Genomic DNA, 20,809 nt, shown 5'->3' on the forward strand with positions numbered 1-20,809 from the left:
CCAGCGTGATCGGAACTAGTTTCCTGAAACAAAAGGCTGGAGTTTGAAAGGCTGACTGGCTTTGAAAAGGCACCAGGAGCTGGGATGGGATTGGTCCACGTGACTGGGCCACCTGGGTTTGTTCACTGGCGCTTTTACGGAGGAGAAACAAACTTCTATCCTTATGGCAGGAGGCGGTGGTGGCACATGAAGCAAGGTACCCACGGAATTAGTCCCCATCCTCCCCGGATGTTTCCATTTCAGAGAGAGCTCCTGGAGGAAACAGTTCTGGGTGGCAGTCTCACATCTCAGAGAACAGAGGGAGGGTTGAGCATTGCAAGCTTTCTAAAGGAGCAAAGAGTAAATTCTGGCGGTGGCAGCTTTCTCAGGCAGACGTTTTAAGGGCGCTGGGGTCATCCTGGGACACCCCTTAAGCTGCTGGAAGGCGGCTGCCCTTTGGTTGAGTCTCTCAGTGCAGGGCTTGGACGGACCCTCCTGTGCCAGTGGTGCGAGCCCTTCCTCGTCTGCACACTTGGTCTGAGTTTCCATTCTATCCTGTGGCCCTTTTCCTGCAACTCTGCACAGCAACGCACCACCGAATTAAAAAAAAAAAAAACAAGATGATTGGTTCCTTTTTATCTGGTCCCTACACATGTGGGTGTGAGACAGTCTTGTTTTGATGTGTGCTGCCCCCCAGACGCCGATCTGAGGAAGGGGTTATGAAATCAAAAGGTGCCAGAGTGTTTACTTTGAAAGTTGCTATGGGCAACGCACGCCATGTTTGTAAAAACAACAGGATGGTTTAATATTTGTAATCCACTCATATCACAGTGATAAGCACTTTAAAATGAGCTAGTTGAAATATTTTCTGAAACTGGATATCTATTCCTTAAACCACTTTATTGATCTAATTTTATTTTTAAAAATTTTATTGAAGTATAGTTGATTTACAATGTCATGTTAGTTTCAGGTGTACAGCACAGTGATTCAGTTATATAATTCTTTTTCAGATTCTTTTCCCTTAGGTTATTACAAAATATTGAGTATAGTTCCCTGTGCTATACAGTAGGTCCTTGTTGACCATCTGTTTTACATATAGGATGTATATATGTTAATCCCAAACTCCTAATTTATCCCTCCCCCTTCCTTTCCCCTTTGGTAGCCATAAGTTTTTTTCTGTCTGTGGGTCTATTTCTGTTTTGTAGATAAATTCATTTGTATCTTTTATTTTTTAGACTCCACATATAAGTGATATCATATGATATTTCTCTTTCTCTGACTTATTTCACTTAGTATGATAATCTCTAGGTCCTGTTGCTGAAAATGGCATTATTTCATTCTTTTTTATGGCTGGTACATTTTATATATGTACCACGTCTTCTTTATCCATTCCTCTGTCGATGGACACTTAGATTGCTTCTAGGTCTTGACTATTGTGAATAGTGCTGCTATGAAATTTGGGGTGCATGTAACTTTTCGAATTATGGTTTTCTCTGGATATATGCCCAGTAGTGGGATTGCTGGATCATATGGTTGTTCTATTTTTAGTTTTTTAAGGAACCTCCATACTCTTCTCCATAGTGGCTGCACCAATTACATTCCCACCAAGAGTGCAAGAGGGTCCCTTTTCTCCACACGCTCTCCAGCATTTATTATTTGTAGACTTTTTGATGATGGCCATTCTGACTGGTGTGAGGTGATACCTCCATGTAGTTTTGATTTGAATTTCTCTAATAATTAATGATATTAAGCATTTCTTCATGTGCCTTTTGGCCATCTGTATGTCTTCTTCGGAGAAATGTCTATTTTGGTCTTCTGTGCATTTTTTGGATTGGGTCATTTGGTTTTTTGATATTGAGTTGTATGAGCTGTCTGTATCTTTTGGACATTAATCCCTTGTCAGTTGTATTGTTTGCAAATATTTTCTCCCATTCTTTGGGTTGTCTTTTCATCTTGTCTGTGGTTTCCTTTGCTGTGCAAAAGCTTTTAAGTTGAATTAGGTCTCATTCATTTATTTTTGTTTTTATTTCCATTACTCTAGGAGATGGATCCAAAAAGATATTGCTGTGATTTATGTCAAATAGTGTTCTGCCTACATTTTCCTCTAGCAGTTTTATAGTATCCAGTCTTACATTTAGGTCTTTAATCCATTTGAGTTTATTTTTGTATATGCTGTCAGAGAATGTTCTAATTTCTTTTTTACATGTAGCTGTCCAGTTTTCCCAGCACCACTTATTGAAGAGACTGTCTTTTCTCCATTGCATGTTCTTGCCTCCTTTGTCATGATTAATTAACCATAGGTGCATGGACTTATTTCTCGGCTTCCTATCCTGTTCCATTGAACTATGTGTCAGTTTTTGTGCCAGCACCATACTGTTTTGATGACTGTAGCTTTGTAGTAGTATGAAGTCAGGGAGCCTGATTCCTCCAGCTATGTTTTTCTTTCTCATGATTGCTTTGGCTTATTCATGGTCTTTTGTGTTTCCATACAAATTAATTTTTTTTGTTGTTCTAGTTCTGTGAAAAATGCCATTGGTAATATGATAAGGATTGCATTGAATCTGTAGATTGCCTTGGGCAGCATGGTCACTTTAGCAATATTAATTCTTTCAATCCAAGAACATGGTATAACTAACCATCTGTTTTTTCATCTTCAGTTTCTTTTATCAGCATCTTATAGTTTTCAGAGTACAGGTCTTTTGCCTCCTTAGGCAGGTTTATTCCTAGGTATTTTATTCTTTTTGATGTGATGGTCAATGGGATTGTTTCCTTAATTTCCTTTCTGATCTTTCACTGTTAGTGTATAGAAATGCAATGGATTTTTGTGTATTAATTTTGTATCCTGCAACTTTACTGAATTCATTGATGAGCTATAGTAGTTTTCTGGTGGCATCTTTAGGACTTTCTATGTATAGTATCATGTCATCTGCAAACAGTGACAGTTTTACTTCTTGCTTTCCAATTTGGATTACTTTTATTTGTTTTTCTTCTCTGATGGCTGTGGCTAGGACGTCCAAAACTATGTTGGATAAAAGTGGTGAGGAATTCCCTGGCAGTCCAGTGGTTAGGACTTGTCATGTTCACTGCTGTGGCCCTGGGTTCAGTCCCTGGTCAGGGAACTAAGATCCTGCAGGTAGTGTGGCATGGCCAAAAATAAAAAAAGTGGGAAGAACACAGCAAGGAGGCAGCTGTCTGCAAGCTAGGAAGGGTGCTCTCACTAGAGACCAAACAGCCAGCATCTTGATCGTGGACTTCCCAGCCTTCAGAACTCAGTGAACAGAGAAGGTGGGCTGTGTCGTGCCTTCAGACCTGGATCAAGACCTGGAATGAGGAAGACCTTCTGCTCTGTGAGGAAGAAGCCCAGAGTCCCGGTGGGTGGAGCCAGGATGCCCCCAAGGCCTTGAGGACACAGAGCAGCTCCCCCAGCACAGAGCCAAGACTGAGAAGCGTGGGCAGTCCCTCACATCAGGAAACTTGCACAAACCTCCTAGATAGCCTCATCCACCAGAGGGCAGACAGCAGAAGCAAGAAGAACTACAATCCTGCAGCCTGTGGAACAAAAGCCACATTCACAGAAAGATAGACAAGATGAAAAGGCAGAGGGCTATGTACCAGATGAAGGAACAAGGTAAAATCCCAGAAAAACAAGTAAATGAAGTGGAGATAGGCAACCTTCCAGAAAAAGAATTCAGAATAATGATAGTGAAGATGATCCAGGACCTCGGAAAAAGAATGGAGGCAAAGATTGAGAAGATGCAAGAGATGTTTAACAAAGATCTAGAAGAATTAAAGAACAAACAAACAGATGAACAACACAATAACTGAAATGAAAAATACACTAGAAGGAAACAATAGCAGAATAACTGAGGCAGAAGAACGGATAAGTGACCTGAAAGACAGAATGGTGGAATTCACTGCTGCAGAACAGAATAAAGAAAAAAGAATGAAAAGAAATGAAGACAGCCTAAGAGACTTCTGGGACAACAACATTCACATTATAGGGGTCCCAGAAGGAGGAGAGACAGAGAAAGGACCCAAGAAAATATTTAAAGAGATTATAGTCGAAAACTTCCCTAACATGGGAAAGGAAATAGCCACCCAAGGCCAGGAAGTGCAGAGAGTCCCAGGCAGGATAAACCCAAGGAGAAACATGCTGAGAAATATAGTAATCAAATTGGCAAAAATTAAAGACAAAGAAAAATTATTGAAAGCAGCAAGGGAAAAACGACAAATGACATACAAGGGAACTCCCATAAGGTTAACAGCTGATTTCTCAGCAGAAACTCTACAAGCCAGAAGGGAGTGGCATGATATACTTAAAGTGATGAAAGGGAAGAACCTACAACCAAGATTACTCTACCCGGCAAGGATCTCATTCAGATTTGACAGAGAAATCAAAAGCTATATAGACAAGCATAAGCTAAGAGAATTCAGCACCACCAAACCAGCTCTACAGCAAATGCTAAAGGAACTTCTCTAAGTGGGAAACACAAGAGAAGAAAAGGACCTACAAAAAGAAACCCAAAACAATTAAGAAAATGGTAATAGGAACATACATATCGATAATTACCTTAAACGTGAATAGACTAAATGCTCCAACCAAAAGACACAGGCTTGCTGAATGGATACAAAAACAAGACCCATATATATGCTGTTACAAGAGACCCACTTCAGACCTAGGGACACATTCAGACTGAAAGTGAGGGGATGGAAAAAGATATTCCATGCAAATGGAAATCAAAAGAAAGCTGGAGTAGCTATACTCATATCAGATAAAATAGACTTTAAAATAAAGACTGTTACAAGAGACAAGGAAGGACACTACACAATGATCAAGTGATCAATCCAAGAAGAAGATAGAACAATTATAAATATATATGCACCCAACATAGGAGCACCTCAATACATAAGGCAACTGCTAACAGTTATAAAAGAGGAAATCGACAGTAACACAAACATAGTGGGGAACTTTAACACCTCACTTACACCAATGGACAGATGATCCAAACAGAAAATTAATAAGGAAACACAAGCTTTAAATGACACAGTAGACCAGATAGATTTAATTGATATTTAGAGGGCATTCCATCCAAACACAGCAGATTACACTTTCTTCTCAAGTGTGCACAGAACATTCTCCAGGACAGATCACATCTTGGGTCACAAATCAAACCTCAATAAATTTAAGAAAATTGAAATCATATCAAGCATCTTTTCTGACCACAGTGCTATGAGATTAGAAATCAATTACAGGGAAAAAACCGTAAAAAACACAAACACATGGAGGCTAAACAATACGTTACTAAATTACCAAGAGATCACTGAAGAATTCAAAGAGAAAATCAAAAAATACCTAGAGACAAATGGTAATGAAAACACGACGATCCAAAACCTATGGGATGCAACAAAAGCAGTTCTAAGAGGGAAGTTTATAGCAATACAAGCCTACCTCAAGAAACAAGAAAAATCTCAAATAAACAATCTAACCTTACACCTAAAGGAACTACAGAAAGAAGAAAAAACAAAACCCAAAGTTAGCAGAAGGAAAGAAATCATAAAGATCAGAGAAGAAATAAATGAAATAGAAACAAAGAAAAGAATAGCAAAGATCAATAAAACTAAAAGCTGGTTCTTTGAGAAGATAAACAAAATTGATAAACCATTAGCCAGACTCATCAAGAAAAAGAGGGAGAGGACTCAAATCAATAAAATTAGAAATGAAAAGGAGAAGTTACAAAAGACACCACAGAAATACAAAGCATCCTAAGAGACTACTACAAGCAACTCTATGCCAATGAAATGGACAACCTGGAAGAAATGGACAGATTCTTAGAAAGGTATAACCTTCCAAGACTGAACCAGGAAGAAACAAAATATGAACAGACCAATCACAAGTAATGAAATAGAAACTGTGATCAAAAATCTTCCAACAAACAAAATACCAGGACCAGATGGCTACACAGGTGAATTCTATCAAACATTTAGAGAAGAGCTAACACCCATCCTTCTCAAACTCCTCCAAAAAACTGCAGAGGAAGGAACACTCCCAAACTCATTCCATGAGGCCACCATCACCCTGATACCAAAACCAGACAAAGATATTACAAAAAGAAGAAAATTACAGACCAATAACACTGATGAATATAGATGCAAAATTCCTCAACAAAATACTAGCAAACAGAATCCAACAACACATTTAAAGGATCATATACCATCAAGTGGGATTTATCCCAGGGATGCAAGGATTCTTCAGTATATGCAAATTAACCAATGTGATACACCATATTAACAAACTGAAAAAGAAAAACCATATGATCATCTCAATAGATGCAGAAAAAGCTTTTGACAAAATTCAACACCGATTTATGATAATATCTCTCCAGAAAGTGGGCATAGAGGGAAACTACCTCAACATAATAAAGGCCATATACGACAAACCCACAGCAAACATCATTCTCAATGGTGAAAAACTGAAAGCATTTCCTCTAAGATCAGGAACAAGACAAGGATGTCCACTCTCGCCACTAGTATTCAACATAGTTTTGCAAGTCGTAGCCACGGCAATCAGAGAAGAAAAAGAAATAAAAGGAATCCAAATTGGAAAAGAAGAAGTAAACTCTCACTGTTTGCAGATGACATGATACTATACATAGAGAATCCTAAAGATGCTACCAGAAAACTACTAGAGGTAATCAATGAATTTAGTACAGTTGCAGGATACAAAATTAATGCACAGAAATCTCTTGCATTCCTATACACTAATGATGAAAAATCTGAAAGAGAAATTAATGAAACACTCCCATTTACCATTCCAACAGAAAGAATAAAATACCTAGGAATAAACCTACCTAGGGAGACAAAAGAACTGTATGCAGAAAACTATAAGACACTGTTGAAAGAAATTAAAGGTGATACCAACAGATGGAGAGATATACCATGATCTTGGATTGCAAGAATCAATATTGTGAAAATGACTATACTACCCAAAGCAATCTACAGGTTCAATGCAATCCCTATCAAATCACCAATGGCATTTTTTACAGAACTAGAACAAAAAATCTTAAAATTTGTATGGAGACACAAAAGACCCCGAATAGCCAAAGCAGTCTTGAGAGAAAAAAACGGAGCTGGAGGAATCAGACTCCCTGACTTCAGACTATACTACAAAGCTACAGTAATCAAGACAATATGGTATTGGCACAAAAACAGAAATATAGATCAATGGAACAGGATAGAAAGCCCAGAGATAAACCCACACACCTATGGTCAACTAATCTATGACAAAGGAGGCAAGGATATACAATGGAGAAAAGACAGTCTCTTCAATAAGTGGTGCTGGGAAAACTGCACAGCTACATGTAAAAGAATGAAATTAGAACACTCCCTAATACCATACACAAAAATAAACTCAAAATGGATTAGAGACCTAAATGTAAGACCAGACACTATAAAACTCTTTGAGGAAAACATAGGAAGAACACTCTTTGACATAAATCACAGCAAGATCTTTTTTGATCCACCTCCTAGAGTAACGGAAATGAAAACAAAAATAAACAAATGGGACCTAATGAAACTTAAAACCTTTTGCAAAGCAAAGGAAACCATAAACAAGACGAAAAGACAACCCTCAGAATGGGAGAAAATATTTGCAAACGAATCAACGGACAAAGGATTAATCTCCAAAATATATAAACAGCTCATGCAGCTCAATATTAAAAAAACAACTCCATCCAAAAGTGGGCAGAAGACCTAAATAGACATTTCTCCAAAGAAGACATACAGATGGTCAAGAAGCACATGAAAAGCTGCTCAACATCACTAATTATTAGAGAAATGCAAATCAAAACTACAATGAGGGGCTTCCCTGGTGGCGCAGTGGTTAAGAGTCTGTCCGCCGATGCAGGGGACACAGGTTTCAGCCCTGGTCCGGGAAGATCCCACATGCCGCGGAGCAACTAAGCCCGTGAGCCACAACTACTGAGCCTGCGCGTCTGGAGCCTGTGCTCCGCCACAAGAGAGGCCGCGATAATGAGAGGCCCGCGCACCGCGATGAAGAGTGGCCCCCGCTCGCCACAACTAGAGAAAGCCCTCGCACAGAAACGAAGACCCAACACAGCCAAAAATAAATAAATAAATAAATAAAATTAAAACAAAAACAAAAACAAAAACAAAAAAAACTACAATGAGGTATCACCTCACACCAGTTAGAATGGGCATTATCAGAAAATCTACAAAGAACAAATGCTGAGAGGGTGTGTAGAAAAGTGAACCCTCCTGCACTGTTGGTGGGAATGTAAATTGATACGGTCACTATGGAGAACAGTATGGAGGTTCCTTAAAAAACTAAAAATAGAACTACCATAGGACTCAGCAATCCCACTACTGGACATATACCCAGAGAAAACCATAATTCAAAAAGACACATGCACCCCAATGTTCATTGCAGCACTGTTTACAATAGCCAGGTCATGGAAGCAACCTAAGTGCCCATCAACAGACGAATGGATAAAGAAGAAGTGGTACATATATATTCGATGGAATATTATTCAGCCATAAAAAGGAATGAAATTGGGTCATTTGTAGAGATGTGGATGGATCTAGAGACTGTCATACAGAGTGAAGTAAGTCAGAAAGAGAAAAACAAATATCGCATATTAACGCATATTTGTGGGACCTAGCAAAATGGTACAGATGAACCAGTTTGCAGGGCAGAAATTGAGACACAGATGTAGAGAACAAATGTATGGACACCAAGGGGGGAAAGTGGCGGGAGGTGGGGGTGGTGGTGTGATGAATTGGGAGATTGGGATTGACATGTATACACCAATATGTATAAAATGGATAACTAATGAGAACCTGCTGTATAAAAAAATAAATAAAATTTTAAAAAAAATAAAATGGTGAGAGTGAGCATCCTTGTCTTGTTCCTGATCTTAGAGGAAATGCTTTCAGTTTTTCATCATTGAGAATGACGTTAGCTGTGGGTTTGTCATATATGGCCTTTATTATGTTGAGGTAGGTTTCCTCTATGCCCATTTTCTGGAGAGTTTTTATCATAAATGGGTGTTGAATTTTGTCAAAAGCTTTTTCTGCATCTATTGAGATGATCATATGGTTTTTATTTTTCAATTTGTTAATGTGGTGTATCACACTGATTGATTTGCAGATATTGAAAAAATCCTTGATCCTTGGCTTAAATCCCACTTGATCATGGTTTATGATCCTTTTAGTGTATTCTTGGATTTGGTTTGCTAGTATTTTGTTGAGGATTTTTGCATCTATGTTCATCAGTTATATTGGCCTGTAATTTTCTTTTTTGGTGGTATCTTTGTCTGGTTTTGGTATCAGGGTGATGGTGGCCTCATAGAATGAGTTCAGAAATGTTCTTTCCTCTGCAATTTTTGGGAATAGTTTCAGAAGGATGGGTGTTAACTCTTCTCTAAATTTTTGATAGAATTTGCCTGTGAAGTCATCTGGTCCTGGACTTTTGTTTGTTGGGAGTTTTTAAATTACAGATTCAATTTCAGTAGGTGTAATTGGTCTGTTCATGTATTCTGTTTCTTCCTGGTTCAGTCTCGGGAGATTGTACCTTTCTAAGAATTTGTCCATTTCTTCTAGGTTGTCCTTTTGACTGGCATATAGTTGCTCATAGTAGTCTCTTAAGATCCTTTGTATTTCTGTGGTATTATTTGTAACTTCTCCTTTTTCATTTCAAATATTATTGATTTGGGCCCTCTCCCTTTCTTTCTTGATGAGCCTGGCTAGAGGTTTATCAATTTTGTTTATCTTCTCAAAGAACTAGCTTTTAGTTTCATTGATGTTTTCTATTGTTTTCTTCATCTCTATTTTATTAATTTCTGCTCTGATCTTTATGATTTCCTTCCTTCTACTAACTTTGGGTTTTGTTTGTTCTCCTTTCTCTAGTTGCTTTAGGTGTAAGGTCAGGTTGTTTATTTGAGGTTTTTCTTGTTTCCTGAGGTAGGATTGTATTGCTATAAACTTCCATCTTAGAACTGCTTTTGCTCTGTCCCACAGGTTTTGGATCATCATGTTTTCATTTTATCTCTAGGTAGTTTTTAATTTCCTGTTTGATTTCTTCAGTGGTCCATTGGTTGTTTAGTAGTGTATTGTTTAGCCTCCATGTGTTTGTGCTTTTTGCAGTTTTTTTTTTCTGGTAGTTGATTTCTAATCTTAGAGTGATGTGGTCAGAAGCTTGATATGATTTCAGTTTTCTTCAATGTACCAAAAATTGCTTTGTGGCCCAGCATATGATCTATCCTGGCGAATGTTCCATGTGCACTTGAAAAGAATGTGTATTCTGCTGCTTTCACATGAAATGCTCTAAAAATGTCAATTAAGTCCATCTGGTCTAATATGTCATTTAATGCCTGTGTTTCCTTATTGATTTTCTGTCTGGATGATCTGTCCATTGATGTAAGTGGGGTGTTAAAGTCCCCCACTATTATTGTATTAGTGTAGCATTTGCCTTATATATTGAAATGCTCCTGTTTTGGGTGCATATATATTTACAATTGTTTTATCTTCTTCTTGGATGATCCCTTGATCATTATGTAGTGTCCTTGTCTCTTGTAACAATCTTTAAAGTCTATTTTATCTGATATAAGTATTGCTACTCCTGCTTTCTTTTGATTTCCATTTGCATGGAATACCTTTTTCTATCCCCTCACTTTCAGTCTGTATATGTCTCTAGATCTGAAGTGGGTCTTTTGTAGACAGCATATTCATCTCTTGTTTTTATATCGATTCATCCAGTCTATGTCTTTTGGTTGGAGCATTTAATCCATTTACATTTAAGGTAATTATTGATATGTATGTTCCTATTGCCATTTTCTTAATTGTTTTGGGTTGTTTTTGTAGGTCTTTTTTCTTCCCTTCCTCTTTTGTTCTCTTCTTTTGTGGTTTGATGACCATCTTTAGTGTTGTGTTTGGGTTGCTTTTTCTTTTTTGTGTGTATATCTGTTGTAGTTTTTTGGTTTGCATTTCCCATGAGGTTTTGATACAGCAGTCTATATATATACAAGATTGTTTTAAGTTGCTTGTCTCTTAATTTCAAATGCAATTCCCATTTCCTGCATTTGTGCTCTCCTCTTCTCACGGTGGCCAGTTTTGATATCATATTTGTGTGTGGATGACTTCCTACCTTTACTGTATGTTTTGGTGAGCATTCCCATTTCATAATTTTCTTGTTTCTAGTTATGACATTTTCTTTCCTGCTTAAAGAAATTCCTTTAGCATTTGTTGTAAAGCTGCTTTCATGGTGCTGAATTCTTTTAGCTTTTGCTTGTATGTAAAGCTTTTGATTTCTCTGTCGAATATGAATGACAGCCTTGCTGTGTACAGTGTTCTTGGTTGTAGGTTTTTCCATTTCATCACTTTAAATATATTGTGCTATTCCCTTCTGGCCTGCAGTTTCTGCTGAAAAATCAGCTGATAGTCTTATGGGATTCCCCTTTGTTATCTGTTGTTTTTCCCTTGTTGCTTTTAAAATTAATATTTTCTCTGTCTTTAATTTTTGTCAATTTGATTACTATGTGTCTTGGCATGTTCCTCCTGGGGATAATCTTCTATGAGATGCTCTGTGCTTCCTGGCCTTGGGTGACTGTTTCCATTCCCATGTTAGGGAAGTTTTCAGCTATTATCTCTTAAAATATTTTTCATGCCCTTTCTCTCTCTTTTCTCCTTCCTGTATAATACATGTGAATGTTGGTGTATTTGATGTTGTCCCAGAGGTCTCTTAAACTGTGCTTGTTTCTTTTCATTCTTTTCTCTTTATTTTGTTCTGCAGCAGTGATTTCCACTACTCTGTTTTCCAGCTCACTGATCCGTTCTTCTGCCTCATTTATTCTGCTATTGATTCCTTCTAGTGTATTTTTCATTTCAGTTATTGTATTCTTCAACTCTGTTTGCCTGTTCTTTATATCTTCTCTTTGTTAAAGACTTCTTGTAACTTCTCACTCTCTGCATCCGTTCTTTTCCTGTGTTCTTGGATCATCTTTAGGACCATTACTCTGAACCCTTTCTCGGGTAGATTGCCTATCTCCACGTTACTTAGTTGTTCTTCTGGTGTTTTATGTTGTTCCTTCATCTCTAATGTATTCCTTTGCTGTCTCATTTTGTTTACATTTCTGTTTGCATTTTTATTTATGTGGTAGGTTAGTTACATTTCTTGACCTTGGAGAGGTGGCCCTCTGTAGGAGATGTCCTATGTGTCCCAGAAGTACACTCCCCTCTCATCACCCAAGGGCCAGGGACCAGCTGGTCCCAGAGTAGGTTCTGATCTGCGTTTGTGGACTCAGTTCTGCAGACTCCAGGATCATAGTTTTCTTGCTTCTGGTATCTGCCCCCTGGCAGATGAGGCTGGTCTAGCAGCTCGTGCAGCCTTCCTGGTGGGAAGGGCTGGTGCCTGCCCACTGGTGAGTGGAGCTTGGTCTTGGCCCTCTAGTGGGCAGGGCCATGTCTAGAGGTAGCTGTGGGCTCAGGAAATCTTTAGGCAGCCTGTCTGTTGATGGGTGGGGCTGTTTACCCCTCCTGTTGGTTTGGCCTGAGGCATCCCAGCACTGGAGCCATAGGCTGTTGGGTAGGGCCAGGTCTTGGTGCTAATAAGCCAAGCAAAATGTCTGCCTCCAGCAAGAGTTCACACAGGTGAACACTCCCTGATGTGTTCGCCACCAGTTTTCATGACCCCAGAGAGAGCCACATGCGCCCCCTCCCACCTCCCCAGGAGAACCTCCAGGACCAGCAGGTAGGTCTGGCCCAGGCTCCTGTGAAGTCACTGCTTTTGCCCCGAGTTCTGGTGCACGCAGGACCTTGTGTGTGCCAAGAGTGGAGTCTTTGTTTTCCCTAGTCCTGTGGAGCTCCTACAGTCAAGCCCAACTGGCCTTCGAAGCCAAATGCTATGGGGCTCAGAGCTCTCACTCCTGTGGGAGAACTTTTTAAAAAATATTTACTTATTTGGTTGCATTGGGTCTTAGCTGCAGCTTGCGGGCTCCTTAGTTGTGGCACATGAACCCTTAGTTGTGGCATGCATGTGGGATCTGGTTCCCTGACCAGGGATCAAACCTGGGCCCCCTGCATTGGGAGCACGGCGTCCTAACCACTGTGCCACCAGGGAAGTCCCCTGTGGGAGAACTTCTGCAATATAATTATTGTCCAGTTCGTGGTTCGCCCACCTGGGTGGTATGGGATTTGATTATATTGCAAGTGCACCCCTCCTTCTGTCTCATTGTGGTTTCTTCATGTCTTTGGATGGAGAACATCTGTTTTTGGTAGGTTCCAGTCTTTTACTTTGATGGTTGTTCAGCAGTTGTGATTTTGGTGTGCTCATGAGAGGAGGTGAGCTCAAAGTCCTTCTACCTCACCGTCTTTTCTTTCCTATTGATTTTTTAAAAATTATTATTATTATTATTATTTTTGGTGCATTGGGTCTCCGTTGCTGTGCACGGCTTTCTCCGGTTGCAGTGAGCAGGGGCTACTCTTCGTTGTGGTGCACGTGTTTCTCATTGTGGTGGCTTCTCTTGTTGCAGTTTCCCATCGATTTTAATAAATCTATAAAAGGGTCTTATATAGAAAAGATTTCTAAAATTTTTGTGCACAGTAATGAAACCATGCCCCACAGGGTTGACAGAGACTGGCGACTAACGGAAGTTCCCGAGCTTCTCTTACAGAACAGCAGCAAAGGGAACAGCTTAAAAACCCCTGTGGCCTGCTTTCACTGAGCAAGCTCACTTTGGTTATTTTTCTTTTCTTCCTCTCTAAATGCACACCTCCCAGCCTCCCGTAGCCCAGGAACTTGTAATCAGCTCCTGCCTGATGTGAGCTGGCTAGGACCGGTTGGGACCACTGCTCCTGAAACTGGGCCTTGGGGGTTCCCATGAATGGCCTCTGCCGCCAGAAGTCTCCACCCTCAGATGGTGTTCGGTGCCTCCACTGTGAACGTGCAGACGCACGGGCCCAGATGCCCCAGCACAGAATACCCAACACCTCATCTGTCCCCACTCCTGAGACCACCCTGCTCACAACACACATACCCCAAGCCCCTTGCCTTCGGGCAGGCGGACCTGAGACTCGTTCTCCTGTCTCTTCGCTTGGCTGCCTTAGGAATAGTCTTTCTCAGCTGCAAACCTTGGCCTCTCAGCGTTTGGCTTGCTGCATGTTGGGCCAATGGGCCTGGTTCACTAACAGTAACTGAACAACTTTTTAGCTCTTTCATTCTTACATCCCCCCAGAAACAACTGTTCATGTGATGCTTACCTGTTATATTTCAGGAACAGCAGAAGAAATGAACCTGACCCCTGACCCCAGTGTTGTGCTTAGAAGTGCGAGGCCTCATCCCAAGCGTGTCACGTCACTGTCTTTACAGCCAGCTGGGAGGGAAGGGCCAGTGCCTGTACTTCCCATGACAAGCTTGAGGGACATGAACCTGTCCCTGGTACATGGCAAGTAAAGGGCTGGGCAGAACCAGGCCGGAGGCCAGGCTGTCTGGCTCAGGGCACCCAGGTGACAGCAGCCGACGGGCAGGGGAGGCGCCCTCCACAGGCCACTGGGCAGGACCCCCACCCATGGCCCCTCATGGCGCCTTCAGTGGAAGTTCACTCAAGTTCATCCTGGCACAAAGGTTTTTGATGTTAAAACTTCCCGAAGGAAAAGGTCTAGCATTCTGTTGATATGTGATATTCACCAAAACCTAACTAACTATGGAAAAGAAAATCTGGAGAACATGGAAGGAAATGCCTTTTTAAGTAAAGTACACTCTTGTTCAGAAACTCTAAGAATTAAAAATAAAATTTTAAAAAACCCCACAAATTTAGGATGATTTTATTTACAAAACAGGTTGTTTTGTTTTACAAAAATTACAAAATATGACAAAAATAGTAATAGCTTCTTGGACTGTTGGGAACTACTTCTAAGCGACCAATGAGTTAAAACACCGCTGGTCTTCTCCTTTTGAAGAGCGACGACGGCAGCGCTCATCCGCGCTTTATGTCTCCCCAGAGCCCCGCGGCTGTGGGCTGCCTCTGGCGGGAGGACCGGTCAGGCCAGAGTCTGGAGCAGCAGGATCTTCTCGTTGACGCAGAACCTGTGCAGCACCAGCATCAAGTTCTCCCCACAGCGGGACACCTGGCGCTCCATGGCCAGGCGGAAGTCCTCCTTCACGCCCTTGGTGATGCCCCGGGTGACCGTGTGGTGCCTGGGGCGGCGACAGGGAAACAAACGGACGCCACAGTTAGCACGGCAGCACAGGTCAGTGACTCTGGGGCAGGAGAACGGGCTGCCTCAAATCTAGCGAAAAGTTTAAAAAAGAAAAAAGCCCCAACCAAACAGCCTCCACTGCCCGTTCCTCTTCAGAAAGACTTAAAGCCGGAGAGCCGTCTTCCCCACTCAGGAAAAGGCTATTCTAAACATCGCGTGTTTGGCGAGATGCTGCCTGCTTGGCTTCTAACTTCTGCAGCCCTGACGCTGTGCTTCCCGCTGTGACTCACGCACAGTTCAGTTACTTGGGGCTGATGGAGTCCGGACCACCCCGGCCACACCGTTCGGGTCCCGCCAGGCCAGCTGAGCGCAGAGGCAGCAGCGGCAGGAGGATGCCTGAGCGAGCGTGGCCATGGCCGCGGCCCCTGGCCGGTGCCCTGGGACAGGCTCAGGAAGGCTCGGCTGCCGCACAGCACCGGCCACAAGCGTGCCTCTCTCCCTGCGGTGCCGGGACGGGACAGCTCCTCCAGGTCTGTTTGCGAAGAAGCAGGAGGAGCTGGGGCCCCAAGACAAGAGTCCGGCACCAGCGGGGAGAGAGAAGCAGAGTCGCTGATGAAGAGCTTCCTGAGGGCCTGCTGGGGCCCGGGAGCCCTCCCTGCATGCCGGGCCGGGCCGGCGGGAGCACAGGTGCGTCCTTCACGACGCCCTGGAGGGTGGGCTTCAGAGAAGGAAATTACAGAGGAAACCCCAGGAAACTCCAAACACCAAAATGAAGGAAGCAAAAGAAAAACCTAGCAAAATTCAATGGGTTCAATCAAAAGGAAAGGCGTTTTAACTACCAGTCAGTAATTGGGTAAATTTAGACAAACAGAAGCCACCTCCATCCCCCACTCCCACTGCCTTACTTCCCTAAGACACAGTCACAGGAATTTAAAATTACATTTTTAGGTACTGGCCAAGATTAAACTGTTGAAACCACTCTAAACTGTTTCTGTTTTTAAAACTTGAATTATATAAAATAAGTACAACAGAAGTCAGAAAGTTGCAATGTAACAGAAGGGAAAAGAAAACCAGAACAGGCTTTGTTAGAAGGGTAAGATATTACAGGACAGCCTACAACGCCTGTGGACAGTTTACAGAACCACACAGTGAGACAGCACAGCCAGTTCTCTGTGGATGTCTCTAATCAGGTCCGGCTGGTGACTCAGAAGTAAGTACACAGTGTCAGTGAGCCCCGCTGGGAGCTCATGCAGCCCCTTTATGCTGCCCTGAGATACTGCTCTTGGGGGACCCAGGCTGCAACCCCAAATGGGAGCCCTCCCTCTGACCCACTGAAAGACACTGGTATTTGCAGACACCGAACTAAAGGGCACGGATGGCTCCAAGCACACGCTCCCCTTAATACTAGTAAAAATGCAAAAAAATGCTGTGTCCTGCTGGTCACAGGCCAAAGGTGTTGTTTCCATATATGAAGAGCGGTACAACTCAACTGTATTTCTATCAGAGTCTTTATCCCTCTGGCAAGTTTGGATGAAGAAGAGGACGAATTAGCTTTTGTGGTTTAAGACCAGGATAAGTCAACTAGTAAATGTAGCATTCTAGCCTACCAAATATTTTCAATCCGGAAAGGTAAGGTCGGAAAAAAACAGTACCAGTGGCAGGAAGATACTGTGCTTATGCCCATTTAGACCAAGACCTCAACACTGGCCACTAATACGAAAATCTGAGAATAAAAATTTACTTAGAATAAGTTTCAGCATCCTTAAATATTTAGGATCGAATGCCTTATGTTTTACCAAAAGAGAATCATAATTTAGTGCCTAATCTAATGTGCACTTAGTCTTACATAGTTTTATGTAACGTTCACTTATTTCCAGATCCATAATGATTTTTAAATTGAACACAAAAACACTGGCAACTTATGGAAAAAAATAAGAAATGTTACAATATTACAACCAGATGGTTTGCCAAGGAATGCAGAACAAATTAAAAAATTAAATAAAGCATGAAAAAGAGCACTGAGGAACAAAGAGCTGAAAACCATGGGCAGTAAAACATGTCGACAAACAGTACACTATGAGCAGGTGTGTCCACTTGGTACCTGTCAGCAGTCTGTATGCTGGGCTGAAGCACAGGTAAGAATTCCTGCTGCAGTAACCCCATGGGAGGGCTAGAAGGCCTTTAAAAAACAGCAAACAGCGGCATTCAAACACCCACACCGACTCAGCCTGCACTTAAAAACAACACTCCAGAGAAAAGGCATGAGACGGGGGGCAGGCTGCACAGAACCGCCAGCCTCAGGCCTTGGGCAGCTGTTTTGGGAGGACAGAGGCTACCAGTCCCCCCCGCTGCACGGCTGTGGCCCACGTGGGTCCCCAGGCCTCTCGGCTGCCGGTCCCCGGCTCAGCCCGCTGAGATCTGGCATGAAAAGCAAGCGCCAGGGGAGAGGACGGGGAGATGCCATGGAACGGCCGTGGAGAGAGTCTCAAATCCAGCGCGTCTGCTCTCCACGCTTGCCACGTCCATGCCGATCCCAGAAAGACACCCGTGACTTTTTAGAACCATCTTTGATGGGACTGAAGCCCCAGACTGAAGAGGCCCTTTCAAGAGGACTGGAGAGGCTGGCAATGTTTTTGACAAAGAAAGGTTGAGTTTAAATTTCAAAAAGTATTGAGAAAAGGCAGAGATGGGGGAAAACAAGAGTCCGGGCCATGGCTTTGCGGGATTCTGTAACAACAGAAATGAGTACATTAGCCGGGTGATCACCTCTGAGAGCGTCATTGCGCACCCAGTTCGGGGCACACACAGGACATGGGTTTCTGTGCCACCCAGGGTACTGCAAGCATCAGCACAGAAGCATTTCTCGACTCCAAAATACATGAGAGCAGCACGTGTAGGTAAGAATCAGAGCTCGTCCCTCCTGCCGGTCAGGCCCCCGTGCCCTCAGTGCTGGTACCGTACCTGCTGCAGCCCAGACGCCACAACCAGGACGGACTCACAGCCTCACCCGAAGGAAGGCTGGACTCTGCTCCCTGCACCTCTGCTCTTGGCTGGAGGGCCCCCCAGAAGGTCCACAATGGCTTCAGACAATTTGTTTGCAACCCAAAGGGAAAAGGAATGTGACAGTTTTACTCAAGATCCCGACCATACCTCAACTGTCTCAGGCGGCCCGCTTCTCCGCGGTAGTTTCTCATCAGAAATTTGAAAGGCAGGTTTCAAATGAACCCCGAGACTCACACTGTCAGCTCACTAAGCAACAGCCCCTAGTCCTGCTTCCAAACTGATGGAACAGCAGGTTTCCTAAGAGACTTAATGGTCTTCTACAGGGAGTTAGAAGAAATTAAGGGTTTCTTTAACTAAGGACACCGTCTGGGTGTCCAACAGCCCTCGCCTCCACTCCTCGTCCGAGGGCTTGTCTGCATGTTCCCGTGTCACTGTGCAGCTCAGAAAAACTGGCTGGAGAAGACAGGTTCAGTAGAATGAAGTCTGAGACTCAATCACTGATTTTCTGACAGCCTCTTCTCTCACATTCACAGCTAAGCGTTACCTAGTGTGAGGATTATTAAACTTAGGTTTAATCTAAGTAAACGGAGTTGATTCTACTGAGGTTGTCTCCATATTATGACAATTTGTATGGTGAGCATTAATGGGAATTAAAGAAAAAGCTATTAAAGGTATGTTTGTGTGCCCAGCCTCAAAACCTGGAAATTACAACGTAAAAGGGGTTACCTAGGCTTCTGTGTCAAAAAGCCAGCTTTACTCTCAAGCACGGTGAAGAATATTTTGAGTCATGCAATTATTTTCCCCACGTTCTAGGGGAGCTACCGGCGTGGGAAGATGAGCGTGTCTGGTCCCCCGCCTGAGCCAGCTGACGTACAAAGGTCTTGCGCTTTCACGTCAAATGCTCAGAATCTTTAGTAACGTTTGCAAGGTGAAGGACAAGCACCCCACCTTCCCATTCCTGACAGGACACTGTGCCGCCTGGATGTCCCAGCCCCGAGCCTACGGGAGTCCAGAGGGACACCTCTTACTTCCCTCTCGACAACACTCCCCGAAGACAGAGTGAGATGCGGATTTTGGCTTTCCACTGAAAACTCGTCCCTTTCACAAGTGAGGGAAAAAGGAGAATCTGTCAGCCTCAGCAACACTTTCTTCTCACTCGGGGTTCGGTCTCCTGCAGTGACTCTGATCCTGACCCACACACGCTGAACGTGCAGGACGCAGAGGAGGAAGTATGGACATCACACTACGCGAGGCGTCTGCAGCACAGAGGATGTACTGTCCAAACTGCAATGAGGACTGAAGGGCAGAAGCAAGGGCATTTAAAAATCATAAATGGTCACTGACTTCATCCGGGAGTGGGGAGTGCCAAGACCAAGCCCCACCCTGCTGAGTGGGCAGGTGCTCAGCAGGGCTTCAGTCAACACTGAGGCCCAAGTACAGTGTGGAAGTTAGGTCTGCAGTTTTTCCCAGTCTGGCTCAACTTTAGTTAAGCATGGCTTTTCTTAATGAAAAGCACCCTACTTCTAATCAGAAATTATAGGATCAGTCTGTAAGTTTTGGAACGGAAAAGATACCATGAATAAGACTTTCGTCTAGTGAAGTAAGTATCAAAAGTGACAGAACAACCCCAATTAAAATAATGTTTTATCTGAAATGTAGTTAAGGAAATGCCAAGTCTTTCAAAAGGATTCCCGGAATCAAATCTACTCTCCAAAACAGAGACCAGGTTTGGATTCCTTTCTAATGACTGTTTCAAAGCCACAGACATTTACAGGTATTTCCTACAAGCACACGCAGGCGGGCACTCAGCACAGAGAGCAGGAGACGGTGCCCTTACTTGATCAGCATTCCTTGATTGGGTAGTAGTTCCAGGTGGATCTTCCCACCTTCCTGAGTTCTCAGGTAGGCGAACTCCTCCAGCATGTCGATATCTGAGGCCAGATTCAGGGAACCACGTGAGAAAGCCTGGAGCCCTGCTCTCCTGGAGGAGGAGACAGGCTCGCAGCCACGGAGTGCCCTGCCCACGGCGACCGCACCAGCAACCCAGCGCTGCCTGAGTCCAAACCCAGCGGTCCCTATGCCAGCCCAGCGCCCTCACAAAGAGAAACACGTTTCTCAGGTAGCTGACTGAGCAGAGCCTATAGGGTCCCAAGAGCAGCATCTTTTCTTTTCTTAATAAGAAATGAAAGAGGCGGAAGAGGTGCTATACACACCGCCCCCCTTCCCCCGCCTAAAGGTTAAGAAATGCTGCTCTAGGCACCTGGACAGGGATGTCAGACGCCTTGCGACTCAAAAATAATGTATTACGAGAAGCAATGAAGTATGAACGCCAGACCTTTCCCTAACCAACAGGAGGAAATACAACGCTCCCCATCACGAAAGCCAGTGCTGGGTGGAGCAGCTTCTCTGGCGGGTGCCCCGCGGGCCTGTGACGGCTGCTGTTGTAACCCCAGACCCCAGGGGCCCTGTTCCCAGAGGAAGGCCAACGGAGAATCACAGTCTACAGCCCCAGCAGTCACTCGGGGCCTGCAGGGAGCCTGCAGGCCCTTACTTCAGGCACCTTGGGTACCTTCCTAAGAAGCCACTTGAAGTGGAAAATGCAACAGGGCTGACCACG

At 43.2% G+C, this 20,809-nt stretch overlaps 2 protein-coding genes across 7 annotated transcripts in view; one reads left to right on the forward strand and one right to left on the reverse strand.

The window, feature by feature from the left end:
- The window catches only part of HGSNAT (heparan-alpha-glucosaminide N-acetyltransferase), a 66,919-nt gene extending 50,316 nt beyond the window's left edge, over nt 1-16,603 (forward strand). For all 3 annotated transcript variants that reach the window (XR_009006508.1, XR_009006509.1, XR_009006511.1), the window contains one exon: nt 14,265-16,603. The gene's annotated coding sequence lies outside the window, so the exon portion shown is untranslated. The remainder of the gene's footprint in view (nt 1-14,264) is intronic.
- INTS10 (integrator complex subunit 10) overlaps nt 14,799-20,809 on the reverse strand; it is a 37,859-nt gene continuing 31,848 nt past the window's right edge. For 2 of the 4 annotated variants that reach the window (XM_057537280.1, XM_057537281.1), the window contains exons 16-18: nt 20,030-20,123; nt 17,291-17,368; nt 14,799-15,187 (exon numbers count right to left, since the gene is read on the reverse strand). In XM_057537280.1, the coding sequence (XP_057393263.1) occupies nt 15,031-15,187; nt 17,291-17,368; nt 20,030-20,123 (329 nt within the window). In that variant the 3' untranslated portion in view covers nt 14,799-15,030. The remainder of the gene's footprint in view (nt 15,188-17,290; nt 17,369-20,029; nt 20,124-20,809) is intronic. The other 2 variants (XM_057537282.1, XM_057537283.1) reach the window with 1 other exon arrangement.

Source organism: Balaenoptera acutorostrata, chromosome 21 (genome assembly GCF_949987535.1).
Source record: "Balaenoptera acutorostrata chromosome 21, mBalAcu1.1, whole genome shotgun sequence".
Lineage (NCBI taxonomy): Eukaryota > Metazoa > Chordata > Mammalia > Artiodactyla > Balaenopteridae > Balaenoptera > Balaenoptera acutorostrata.